The sequence below is a fragment of the Colletotrichum abscissum genome (assembly GCF_030869225.1).
Source record: "Colletotrichum abscissum strain IMI 504890 chromosome Unknown Scaffold_38.1, whole genome shotgun sequence".
NCBI classification, from domain to species: Eukaryota; Fungi; Ascomycota; class Sordariomycetes; order Glomerellales; family Glomerellaceae; genus Colletotrichum; species Colletotrichum abscissum.
The window spans coordinates 103,556-116,166 of NW_026850298.1; the positions used below are offsets into that span (position 1 = coordinate 103,556).

General features: G+C 53.6%; 3 protein-coding genes across 3 annotated transcripts; 1 reads left to right on the top strand and 2 right to left on the bottom strand.

The window, feature by feature from the left end:
- Positions 1-6,162: 6,162 nt before the first annotated feature.
- On the top strand, positions 6,163-7,413 carry CABS01_12491 (Cys/Met metabolism PLP-dependent enzyme; the record flags this gene model as incomplete). Its single annotated transcript, XM_060545844.1, has 1 exon — positions 6,163-7,413. One exon carries the CDS (start codon positions 6,163-6,165, stop codon positions 7,411-7,413), a length of 1,251 nt encoding a protein of 416 aa, XP_060396379.1.
- Positions 7,414-7,924: 511 nt separating this feature from the next.
- Positions 7,925-9,644, bottom strand: CABS01_12492 (uncharacterized protein; the record flags this gene model as incomplete). Its single annotated transcript, XM_060545845.1, has 2 exons — positions 7,925-9,327; positions 9,380-9,644. The coding sequence occupies 2 exons, from the start codon at positions 9,642-9,644 to the stop codon at positions 7,925-7,927; spliced, it is 1,668 nt and encodes a 555-aa protein (XP_060396380.1).
- Positions 9,645-10,346: 702 nt separating this feature from the next.
- Positions 10,347-11,670, bottom strand: CABS01_12493 (arsenical-resistance protein; the record flags this gene model as incomplete). The annotated part of the gene is made up of 4 exons (XM_060545846.1): positions 10,347-10,982; positions 11,043-11,150; positions 11,209-11,351; positions 11,403-11,670. 4 exons carry the CDS (start codon positions 11,668-11,670, stop codon positions 10,347-10,349), a joined length of 1,155 nt encoding a protein of 384 aa, XP_060396381.1.
- Positions 11,671-12,611: the final 941 nt, after the last annotated feature.

Sequence of the window (12,611 nt, forward strand, 5' to 3'; positions counted from 1 at the left end):
AGACGACAAGGCCGAGAAGCTGCGAGATTGGTCGGCATGACCCCACGACGAGACAACCTCCCACACGGAGCGGGCGGGTGAGCGGACGGATCGGAGGAGAGCGCCTGCGAGCTTACGCCAGTTGTCTCTGTCAAACAGAAACCCTCACTTCTTGTCGTTCTCGTTGTCGCCTCTGGTTGCCGGAAGACTAATGGTAGGGTAGGGTAAGATGTCAAATCATCCCTCAGCCCTGCTCTCAGTGCCAGCACCAACATCGCCTGGTATCCTTTTCAAAACACTTTCTACCTCCGACTCCTCTTTTCCTCCGGCATCTTTGCCGGCGAGAGAGGAAAAATTCAAAATCTGAAGTTTCCTCCAACATGAGTCGGGGGCAAGGGATGACGAGCGTGCATGGTCCGGGCAGATTGTAGAACACACAGAGATTGCCCGACGGTGAAGCCGGGCAGATAGGCCAAACGTCAGACGAACGAAATTCATGAACCCGACTCCGCGTTGTCCATCCTCGTGGAAAACCCGCCGAACCCCGTCCGTTGGACCTTTGCAGCCTCATTTGCTTCTCTTTAACAGCTTAAGCATTACGCACGGCTCACGAGACATGCAACCGCAGCGACGCGTCAACTGGCTATCAAGTGCTGCAAAGGATATGTCGGCAGATGAACATTGTCGACGCGCTGGTTCCCATATACAGTTGTTGCATCGCCACGAGCTCTTGTTTCCAAGGTGTGGCGCCCGTTGAACTTATCAAATCCATGTTTAATTGGGCAAAACGTTCCGTCGATAATCGCCAACCAATATGATCTGCGATCTACAAGTGTGTGGAAACCTAGCATAGGACGGGATGGGATGTCCTCCAAGGTTGAATGGCGGCGACCATGGTCGAATCAAAGAGCTCCAAGAGCTCGCGGGCGTGGTGTGCGCGCAGGAACCCTATACCTGCCATTGGGTCGGAGTCCAGGCCATCCGAGGGGTGTGACGGGAAGGAAAGGGGGCTGACGTAGATCTGAAGGAGGCTTGGACACCTCTTTTCCTTGCCGTCGATTAAGCCGCACATGCAAGGCATGTCGATTGAAACAATCCTGGGGTCTTGCATGGAGCTGGCGTGAGGAGGGAACCAAGAGCAGTTTGGGTGATGCGGCCGGCATCTAGCACATGAGGCAAGGCTAGATACGCAAACATACGGAGCGTACAGCAACAATAACCGCCGGCCGCCGGAGAGGAGGTAAGGAGGGTTTCTAGAAGAACCCTCCTATCAAAGATGAAAAAGAGCCAAGCCTTTCATGGTTGATGTCGCACATGGGCTTGCCCACAGACATTGCTTGGGACAACCCCGGACTGGCGGGGACGCTACCGACTTCCCCCCCGCGGCTTGTCCGCTGTTCCGACCACCGGATGGAACGTTGACAAGACGCTTGACAAGAATGATGCAATTCTAGGTTGGAGGGGTCGATAGCGTCCGGGGCCGCGGATGGCATTGATTCATCGGAGTCGGATTACAGGCCGAAGAGCCAACAACGATGATCCGGCCAGCTCAATCCGTCGTTGACTGTCACGAGCATGGACAATTGGTTCGCAATCAGCAATGCAACGGCTATCCTGCAGGGTTGGAAGGGTTTGGGAGTTGGTGCTCTTTTCGGGCCTAGTGCCATTGCCGCTTCAAGTCTGTCTCACCCGAGAGAACACTCGATTGAAGTGAGCAAAACATCGGTTGAAATGCACTTTGCTCCAAGGTAACTAACCTCAAAGTTGACTCTCACGAGACTTACAGGTTCCAGGTTTGACCGCTTGCTAAGTGCATTACCTAGTCGAATGCGCCGGAAAAGAAGCGAGGGCCTCGGCCAGTGTAGCCACGCATTGAGCCGAAAGCAACCCTTTGTGACATCCAACCGAGTCAACTGGCGCTGAGATCAGCAAACTCATAAGTCGCATCTGCAGGTTCGCCCGCTAGTTCACAAATTGGAAACGTGGTTATCCACCAATTCGAAGGAAGGGCTGCTGAGTGTAGCTGATTGACGGCTCCTGACAGAAGCCTTTGAGCAACTACCAACTTTATACGCTCTTGGCATTCTTCGACATGTGAACTGTAGCGTACAGATCTGTAACTGTAAGCTCAGTCGATTATCGATCTCGATTAGTCGGTAGAGCAACGAGTTGTGGATGTTTACGGACTATACCTTAGCCACTTCACCCACCAGTTCACTCGCGACACCAGCCTCTTCGGGTCCATCCAAAGGGGGCCATGTAACAAGGTAGGCAACTATACGGCTTTTCACATCGGACTTCATCTGAAGCTTACTCTCTGATAGCTTGCGGCTGACGAAATATACTCCACAGTCGATGCTAGCCAAGCTGAATAGTCAGTCCCGGAGAAATGAAGCACGATATTTGGACGACGCGCCATTTGGTCGACAGTATCGTAACCTCTTGGGGCGATCCTCCCAAATAATTTCCAGGTCACTCGTGAGAGGGGTACCTCTGCGGGGGAATATCACTCATTACTCCATTACGAGTATCGAATTGTATTCAACGGGATATTTTGCAGCTATCTCTGCCAGCGGCTCTCGAGGTGTCACTGCCAATTGTTTCGTTGAAGCAAGACGTGAAGGCTAGCAGAGAGGTAAAGGCAACGCAAAGCTGAGCCTTGGAATTTTGTCTCAGAGTTGAAAAGCCTTTGTGGACGCGCCGTGCATGCCTTTTCATACCTAGAATCAGTATTCAAGATGACACTGGCATCGCCGACAGTGCATACAAGGTATGTAAAAGGGCGTCGTTATGAGTATTGTTTGGATGACTGCGCATAGCAAGGCCGCGGACCTTTCGTTTGAAAGGGGCAATCGGTTATTCGGACTTAGCGTTTCGTCTAACAAGTTGTTTCCAATTGCTTTCAAACTCTGGTCCTTCACTTATGGCGTCTGCGCCTTTGACATATAGAGAACAGATAGACGCGGTACCGTCGTCTAAGAATATGGTCCATCGAGAGAGCTGAGTCCGCCAAGACGGCACGGCATTTCTGCAATGATCGGCGATAGACGGAAGGGCGCGAACGGCCGGTTCTGTATGATTGTACTCCGTACTATGCTGTCACGCAGGCATGTTCGTTCTGCGGCCTGCCAGTTTTGAGAAGGGTTGACTTTTAACCTTGACATACAAGGACGCCCAAGCCGGAGAGCAGGGTGGACCCAGTACCAAAAAAAGCAACACTTCCCAAAGGAGAAAAGGGCCGTGATCGCCGCCAGCGCCTGTACTGTGGGTGCAGAGCTTCGAACAAGGTTTCGAGACAACGTTTTAGTGACAGACTAATTTTCTTCGTGGGCGTAGGGCTGGCCGGCTATCCTTGCGCAGTCCGAGCGAGCATGGAGGGCGGCACAGACGATAGGATGAAGGGGAGTCTTTTCTCTAACGCGAGTCGCTCGTAAAGAGGCCAAGTGTCGTAACGTACCCGTGTGTGGCTAGGTAAGTTGATAATGGAAGGTATCCGTAAGGTAAGGTAGGTTAGTGGTGGTGTTTGAGTGAGCCTAGACGGGCAAAAGGCACCAACCAGCTCTACAAAAGTAAGGTAGGCTGTGTATGAACCCAGGCAGATCAATTTGTAAGAAAGAATGGGACCTAGAGGGCGAACACACACCTTAACGTGACCTCTACGGGCCCTACGTACTCACCTTTACCTACCAATTCGCAATTACTCCCGCAGAATTGGCTATGCTGGATGGACGACCAGGGAACATGGTCGCAATAGTCCGACAGTCTGGCAGACGGGGAAGAAACAACTGGGAGACCTATACGCGAAAGACCTTCCGAATTGGGCCGAGCTGTGCCCGTGGTCTCGTGGCCTTGTTTTGTTGACGATGCGCTGTCGAAGGGGGGCGGTTGGAAGTTTCGTTTTTATTCTTTTGCTGCGACCCAGATGTAACATGTGAAAACGCTCACAAGCCCCCCCTTTCCCTCCCCAAATCCGTAGATGGAACTCATTTCCCTTGAGCTGTCCCAATGGCATGGGTAAGCTTAGGCGAATTCCCTCCTTCTTCCTCCCTGCCCCCTTGCGCACCCCAGCGCGCGCCCGCCCGGGTATTTGTCACTTTTCCCAGCCAGAGGATCTGAGAAGAAAAACAACCCCAAGCCTGTCAAACTCGGCCGCTGGCCCGTTTTAACGCGTCTACGACGCTTGCATTGTTTTGGTGTGTGGCAGGGATTGGTGAGTGTGTTGACAGTTTTTCTCGACGTGAAAGCTTGTTGTGTGTGCGGTGTAGTACAAGGTGAGTGTAAGGCAGGGAGTTGGGGTGAGGAGGCGGCTGTCTGGGAGCCGGAGGGGTGGTGATGGTGTGGTGGACTATCTATCATACTATCTAATACCTTACCTGTCCGTACAGTAATACAGTAAGGTAGGATGAGGTGGTGTGTGGTTGTCCGCCAGAGAAAACCTTGAGCTTCGCTTTCTGAGGTAGCACGGTGGTTGTTGGGGTTCGAGATAGGATATTGTAAGCGGTTGCATTAGTCAGGAGAGTGGGAAAGAAAGCGAGGAGGAAATGGATTATGAAGCCTGTACGCAGTACGTAGGGCCGAAGCTGGCCGCCGCTTGTGCCGAGCCGGGTTTCTTGTACCCCACCTTTCCGCAGTTCTCCCGGCCGCTCTGCTCTATTAGGTCCCCCCCCGTTCGGCCTTGAGTTTCTTCCCCGGTACTGGCCAATCTCTGGTGCGCAATGATACCACATGCAGCTTGCAGCTTTCTTCCACCTCACCATGCCTTATCTTTCGAGGTACAGCAAAAAAAAAATCCCCATACAAAAACTCGATATGTCAGCAATGCGGACCTGCGGAGCCAAGACCCCGAAAAAAGGACCCTGTTACGGAATTGTGTGCCGCAACGGTTGACACTTGCCTCAAGGTGCCCATGCCATGGTGTGCGCTACTAAGGTGTTGTCAGCAAAGGCAGCTTACGGATACATACCTACCAGTCGAGGCAGGTAGTATTACCTTGGTCGGCGAAAAGGGAAAGAAAAAAAAAAGGACAGCGACAGGCAAACTCTACATTGTGCATCATTGGGATTTGTGATGACGGAAGCTCATCGAACCACGTTTGCTCATCAAATTTTCAGCTCCAGCTCGTTCTCAGGCTTTCAGCCTGCGCCCTGTTCAATCGCGTCAGCTTCTAGCAGGAGGCGGTGTGTGCTTGGGGAATCTTTTGACATGTTTGAAATCGAAGGCGTCATCCAGGGGGAAACCGAGATATAAAATGTGATTTCATATGAACCTCTGCCCATTTCTGAGCTCTACACTACCTTACCTTGCCTTGCCTTACACAGTTACACTACTGCGTAGCCCCTCCACACACGTATCTTGGACCTTCCCGATCACTCCGATCACTCCGATCGAAAACCCTGGGGAATCCCTCGAGCACCTCATCACCTGCCTACAAGAGCTCAGTGCCTGGCATAGCTCCGGATTGCGCCATCCTCAACCATCCACGCAAAGCTGCAACCCGTGCGAATAATCGGGAGTCATTGGACCAGTTCGTTCTTCCCTGCTCGCAGACCGCCAGTCTCCGCCAAACAAACCCCGGTACCTCAACGTGCCCCTCCAAGACAAGGGCGCAAAGTAAATAAGACCAGAGGTTGACGATAATCAGAAACAACAAGCCACCGAAAACGTCTCTCTCAGCCCGTCTAGACACCTCAGCTACCACCCCCAACCACCAAAATCAGCCCATTGACTCACCAAAACCAGACCGTCTTGGTCAGCAGGCGCGCGATTGCGTGATTGATTCCTACTTACCAATTCGGAGCTTGGGGCATCCCCGACACAAAGCACCGTCGTCTTTTTCGGTCACCGGAGTGTAGCGGGGCAATTTCCACCTTAAACATCCTACCGAGACTCGAGCTACTTTTTTTTTTTACTCTTCATAACGTAACAAACTACAAGAAAAAAACGACCCCGCGACTCGACTCGGTTACCGTCGACTTTATTTCGCACAAACCCCGAGACGTAGCCCGGATATTTTTCTCTCGAGCCTACTTTTTTTCTTCTTCTTCATCCTTCTTTCTGCATTTTCTAGATACCCTCGACTCTTCATCCTTTCTTCTCACTTCAGAAGATAGTCGCAATCTATTACCCCGCCAAAGCTCTTCTTATCACGAAACAACGAACCCCTCCATCGCAAGTTTCGCAACAATGACCGTCCCCGTCGCCGAGCATCCCATCGAGACCCCTCCGCGGGCGCCCTCGCCCGTCCACAACTTCGGCACCCTCGCCGTCCACGCCGGCTCCCCCCACGACCCCGTCACCGGCGCCGTCATCGAGCCAATCTCCCTCTCCACGACCTTCGCCCAGACCAGCGTCGGCAAGCCCGTCGGCGTCTACGAGTACTCGCGCTCCAGCAACCCCAACCGCGACAACTTTGAGCAGGCCGTCGCCGCCCTCGAGCACGCAAAATACGCCCTCGCCTTCTCCTCCGGCTCCGCCACCACCGCCGTCGTCCTCCAATCCCTCGCCGCCGGCTCCCACGTCATCTCTGTCTCGGACGTCTACGGCGGCACCCACCGCTACTTCACCCAGGTCGCCAAAGCCCACGGCGTAAAAGTCACCTTCACTCCGGAAATCGAGGTCGACATCTCGGCCCACATCACCCCGGCCACCAAGCTCGTCTGGATCGAGAGCCCCTCCAACCCGACCCTCCGCCTCGTCGACGTCCGCGCCGTCGTCACCCAGGCCCACCAGCACGGCATCATGGTCGTCGTCGACAACACCTTCCTCTCCCCCTACGTCCAGAACCCCCTCGACCTCGGCGCCGACATCGTCGTCCACTCCGTCACAAAGTACATCAACGGCCACTCGGACGTCGTCATGGGCGTCGCGGCCTTCAACTCCCCGGACCTCAAGCAACGCCTCGGCTTCCTCCAAAACGCAATCGGCGCCGTCCCCTCCGCCTTTGACTGCTGGCTCGCCCACCGCGGCCTCAAGACCCTCCACCTCCGCGCCCGCGAGGCCTCCGCCAACGCCACCGCCGTCGCCACCGCCCTCGAGGCCTCGGACAACGTCATCGCCGTCAACTACCCCGGCCTCGACTCCCACCCGCACCGCGCCATCGCCAAGAAGCAGCACCGCAACGGCATGGGCGGCGGCATGCTCTCCTTCCGCATCAAGGGCGGCCACGCCGCCGCCGAGCGCTTCTGCCAGCTCACCCGCATCTTCACCCTCGCCGAGTCCCTCGGCGGCGTAGAGTCCCTCGTCGAGGTGCCCAGCAGCATGACCCACGCCGGTATCCCCAAGGACCAGCGCGAGGCCGTCGGCGTCTTTGACGACCTCGTCCGCATCAGCTGCGGCGTCGAGGACGCAGAGGACCTGCGCCGCGATGTCCTGCAGGCCCTCGACAAGGCCGTCGCGGAGCAGAAGAACGGCTCCAACGGCGTCAACGGTCACTAGACTAGCTAGAGAGAGAGAGAGAGAGAGAGGCGCATTTCTTGACATTTTGGATGGAACTTTATTCTACGAAAGCAATCTAGAATTCAGTTCGCCTGTTTTCTAAAGGGAGGGTGGCTGCATTCGATTTGGGAATTATCTTACGAGCTAGAGACGGAAAAGGCCATCGACTACCGCTAGCATTATGACCGAAACATCATCATCATATATAAAGGAGGGTTTCAAAAAAAGGAGCATTAGGCATAGTAAGCAATTGAAATTTTCTAGAACAGGGCTGGAGGGGTATAATGAAGAAGAAGAATGGTAGCACACACTCTACCAGAGAAACCATTTGACCAGCTTGCCATCGCTGCTATTAGGAAGCAAAATTTCGTGTCGTTCAAACGCTTGGCCGCGACCAATCCATCCATGTCTTTGAGAACATTTCAAAAAGAACAGTCCGTGTAATGTTGACAAAGTCGTACAATGCCACTCAGTAGCCTACCCATTATGTGCAACGTCTCGGGAAACTCCATCACTCCTCTGCAAAGTTCAGATTCAGCAGATTCTCTGCCAGGTTTCCTCCGCCGCCGCCACCATTCTCGCCATCACCGGCTCCGCCTTCGCCCCCTTCCCCTTGGCCGGCGTGCTCATTGCGCTGCCTCTGGATCTCATTCATGCCCTGGCAAGCAGTCTCGGCAATGTAGTGAAGTTCTTCGAGGGTGCCGCTATTGCAGTTGGGGAAAACGCCGTCGATGCTGCGTTGCCAACCGCTCGTGGAGTTCCGCACCGCCGTCTGGTAGGCATTAACGTCGTACTCTGTGACCCGCAACGCGCGTGTTCTAGGCCGCATCTGAGTGAGGAGGTAGTCGTTGGAGGCCAGAGCCGGCAGGTAGGACACGGGTGAGCCGTCCGACTGCGGCGGCTGGTAGTAGCCCAGTGCCACTTCGACGAAGCGCTGCGCGATGGAGCGGCCGAGCCCGCAGGGGTCAATGAAGTCGAAATCGGGGGATGAGGGCGCGGGTGACGGAGGCAGATCGTCACGGGTGTATAGGTCGTAGCCGAGGAATGAAGCACGGCACGTCTGGAGCTTCGGGCACGACTCCCGGATGATCATGGCCATCCAGTCATCGTGGAGACCAGGCCGCTGATTCGGCAGACCAACCCATAGGATTTCCTTTGAGTCTTCGTTGAGGTTATGACCCTGTTCCGCTTTCAGATAGACCTCATTGAGGTACAGCTCGCGTAGGGTCTGGCCAAAGTTGCGTGCGGCGCATCGAAGGACATCCGGTGTGATTTCGACGCGCTTCAGTTCGAGGGCCGTCAGGCATGGAAGCGTTATCGGTGGAGAGGGAAGCGCGCGGGCCCTCCACTCGTCTATCGTCATGTTCCAGGCTTTTGTTTGCTTGAGGCCTCTGGGTGGACGGTCGTCGTCGGTGCCGGACAGACAAAGGGTCTGTAGAACCTCAGCATTGTGGATTAGATCCCATAGACAAGTACCGTAAAAGGCCACGCGTGGAGGATCGACTTCATGACGACGGAAGGATATTACTAGGTGCTCGAGTTGGAGGATGGCGCGCATGATGGCAAGGACATCGGACGGGTTGGTCCATAGGTCGACAATAGCTTGGTCAGACACGTTCTCCAGCACAAGTGTTTTGAGTGAAAGAGAGTCCTCCGGGCGGCGGGAGAAGGCGGAGAAGGTGTTCGCGAGAATCATTGTTGCAGCATTGCAGCGGTGGCCGACGAGCTGAAAGGGGAGGTTCAGGCGTAGTGAGGAAACAAATTGGCAGTTGAATAGTATTGATTCGAGGGTATGACGGTAGTCCAGCGTTGTGAAGCTAGCAGGTGACATGCAGTACTGGCGTTGGAGTGTCTGGACGAAGTGCTTCATCGAGGGTATTCGATCGAAGATGGTTGACAGAAATTCTACTTCCACTATTGGTGAATCAGCAACAATTCGCGAACTCGGGACGGTGTTCTAGCTTACACTCATCGCGCAATACCATCAAGTCAATGTACATGGACTTGCAGTGGTATCCAATTGTCTGAAGAGAATCGATATCCGGCTGCCGCCGCCGGCTGTTCTTGCTGAGACGGCTGAATTCGAGGGCGATTGTCCTCAATGCGAAGGGCTTTAGGAAGCGGTCGAAGGCCCTGCATACGAGACGCAGGTCCAGGATGTGATTTCGGGGTGATAAAGCGACGCATTGCCGGAGGATCGCATCGATCAGCTCGCGGGGAAGCGACTCCATCGCGGGATCGTGGGAGGGAAGCTCCGGCAAGGCGTGGAAATAGTTCTCGGGGTTCTCCTAGGGGTCCAATGCGCGATACGGAGCCCCGCTGCTCTGACTCTGCCGAAAAGTTGACGATGAGAAATACAGTACGGGGTTCGCAGACTACTCGAGTCTCGTTGCGGAGGCGGATCGTTCGAATCGGTCGTGAAGTGGTGGTTGATGAGGGTCGGATTGGGAGATTGTAGGTTATCAAGATGAGTGTTGACAATCAAGTTGGCGGTCGGAACCTGGACGGATCCTGTCCAAGGCGGAACAAGAAGCGGACGGTGATAGGGAGCTTGGGGCACCCGAGGTGTCACTTCAGGCAGTTGCAGCGCAACGTGCGCTAAGGCCGACAAGGGTTCAGTCACTAGGGTCCCCGCATCTTTACCTTATCATTCCAAGTTCAGTGGACGTCTTGCAACACCATGGACCTGATACTTTCGAAAATCCTGGGAGTCGACGTGGACTTCGATTTATCAAAGCAGTGATATCCACTTGCTTCTGAAAAGCTATCATAGATGGCACTCGTTTCCCCTCAACATTGAGCATCGGTACTTCAGCTCCTTCGGCACGGCATCATCCGCAAACTTTCGTGCTACCTTAGCTCCTGCATGCTCTTAGACCCCATGACACCGACATGTGCTTTTGTCTCATCGCGCCGTTTGCGAAAGCTCCGACTCAGTCCTCCCAGTTGTAACGCTTAGCAAACCACTTGACAAAGTAGACCAGTCCAAGAAGCACCGGCACTTCGATGAGCGGCCCGACAGTTGTGGCAAGGGCTTCGTCCGACTCTGGCCCGTACGCCGCGACCGCGATCGCGATGGCTAGCTCAAAGTTGTTGCTGGCCGCCGTGAAGGCCTGGGTGCATGCGAGGCCGTAGCGGAATCCCAGTCTGCGAGCGACGAGCAGGGTCGCCGAGAAAATGACGGAGAAGTAGACCACCAGCGGCGCCGCCACTCGCACCACGGAGACGATTTGATGGACGACTTGGGAGCCCTGAGAGGCGAAGAGGACGATGATGGTGTACAGAAGACCGATGAGTGACCAAGGGGCCAGAAAAGGTATGACCTTGCTGTTGTAGGTGTCGACCCCCGTGGTGTAGACCAGTGACAGCCGCGTGAGGATGGCCGCACCAAGAGGAATGCCAAGAAAGATGCCAACTGCTGAGGCCACTGTCGAGTAAGAGATAGATGAGATACTGTAGTCTTGACCTATTACTCGAATGAAGAGCAGGGCGACAGGGGCGAAGAGGACGATTTGCAGAAAAGAGTTGACTGCCACGAGAATCGCGCAGTAGTTTCCATCTCCTCTTGCCTGCAACCAACAGTGTCAGCATACCTTGGGCGTATAAGTTATCCCTAGCGATGTTCTTACCAGGCTTGTCCAAATCAGCACCATGGCGATGCACCTTGCGACTCCAACAAGAATCAAGCCGTTTCTGAGACCCTGCTTGTCCGGTAGGAACGCCCACGATAAGGCAAGCTAAGCCTTTTGTGTTAGCAGCTATTCGATACTGTCTTTGGAAGCATGGAAGGCTGACCATAAATAACGGTGCCACTATCCAGTTGAGGATAATGCTGAAGCCGAGTTGGATCCAAATCTCTCTCGTACGGAAGATGGTGTGTAGTTTCTCATACTGCACCTTGCACAATATGGGGTACATCATCACCAGCAGACCAACGGCTAGAGTCTATAAGCATAACGTATTGAAGAGCCGGTTGAGTCAGAACTTACCTATCGGCACAGAGACGCCAGCAAACTTACCCTGTTGCAGCGCTGGCCTGGCATTGGGTACAAAGTTTCCAAGGAGAATGCCAATCAACATGGCGAGAAAGATCCAGACGGCTAGAAACCGATCAAGAATACCGAGAGACTTGAAGACTGAGGGACCTTGTTCGCACGTGGATTCGATAGACTGTTGCTGCTCGACATCTCGATTTGTACCATGTTCACTCGGTTTCTCAACCTGGTTTCCGTCTGTTTTCACTCTCAGATCCTGCATATTGCTGGGGGGAGTACTAGACGTTACAAGTACTATGAAAATGAACCAAGTATGAAGGAAATCCAAAACATAGATTTCGTGATTTTTTTTTTGTAATCTTCTGAGGTAGTCAATTTTGGAATTCTTGAAGTCTTCTTCTATGAGAGCTACTGGGAATAGGAAGGGGTGGGCACCTCATGCTTGAGGGTTTCCCACTAAAGGCGAGTCTTTCAATTCTGACCAATCAGAGGAGAGGGGTGACATTTCATTGAAGAAGAAACCGCACCGACTGATTTTCCCGCTTGAAGAGACTTCGCGCTGCCGTTCAGCTCGGGACGAAAATGGTTTACCCAATCACCGCGCCATCTGAGTTGTTGGTCTGAAGCCGGACTCACAACTATTCCAGTCCGAGACTTGATTAGTTCAGGTGCCTTTCGGTGCCGAAGCTCTTTGAACCCCGACGACGGTGATAGTTGGCATAGGCAATCATGCAAAGCTTGCAAGAACACTTTCCGTCTACTTGCCTGCTTGCATTCGTCATAGAAGAGTTGCTCTATGATCAGCTATTGCTGTGGACTCAAACATGAATATGAATGGCCCTTTTGGTATCAACCAGGAAGAGATCGTGCGGCGTTGAACTTTGCGACTAGCAGAGCGAGAGGTTGTGTATTTCCGGAATGCCAATGATCCGCGACAACTCCTTGGATGCGAGAGACAGGAAACGGAATGATTCTCGTCTTCAAAACTGTGATCTAAGATGTCGACTTGTTCAGAAGTCAGCTCTGTGTTGTTCTGCTAGCTCCAAATTTTCATCTGATTGACTTTGGCATGCACACGGGCCGGAATCTTCAGCCCCAGCCTCATTCATGCGTTATATCGATTAGTTGACAAAATACTGAAGCTCTGTAGGCTATAGTTCATCATGCATTCGAAACCACTGGACCCCTTAATTTGGGCATATA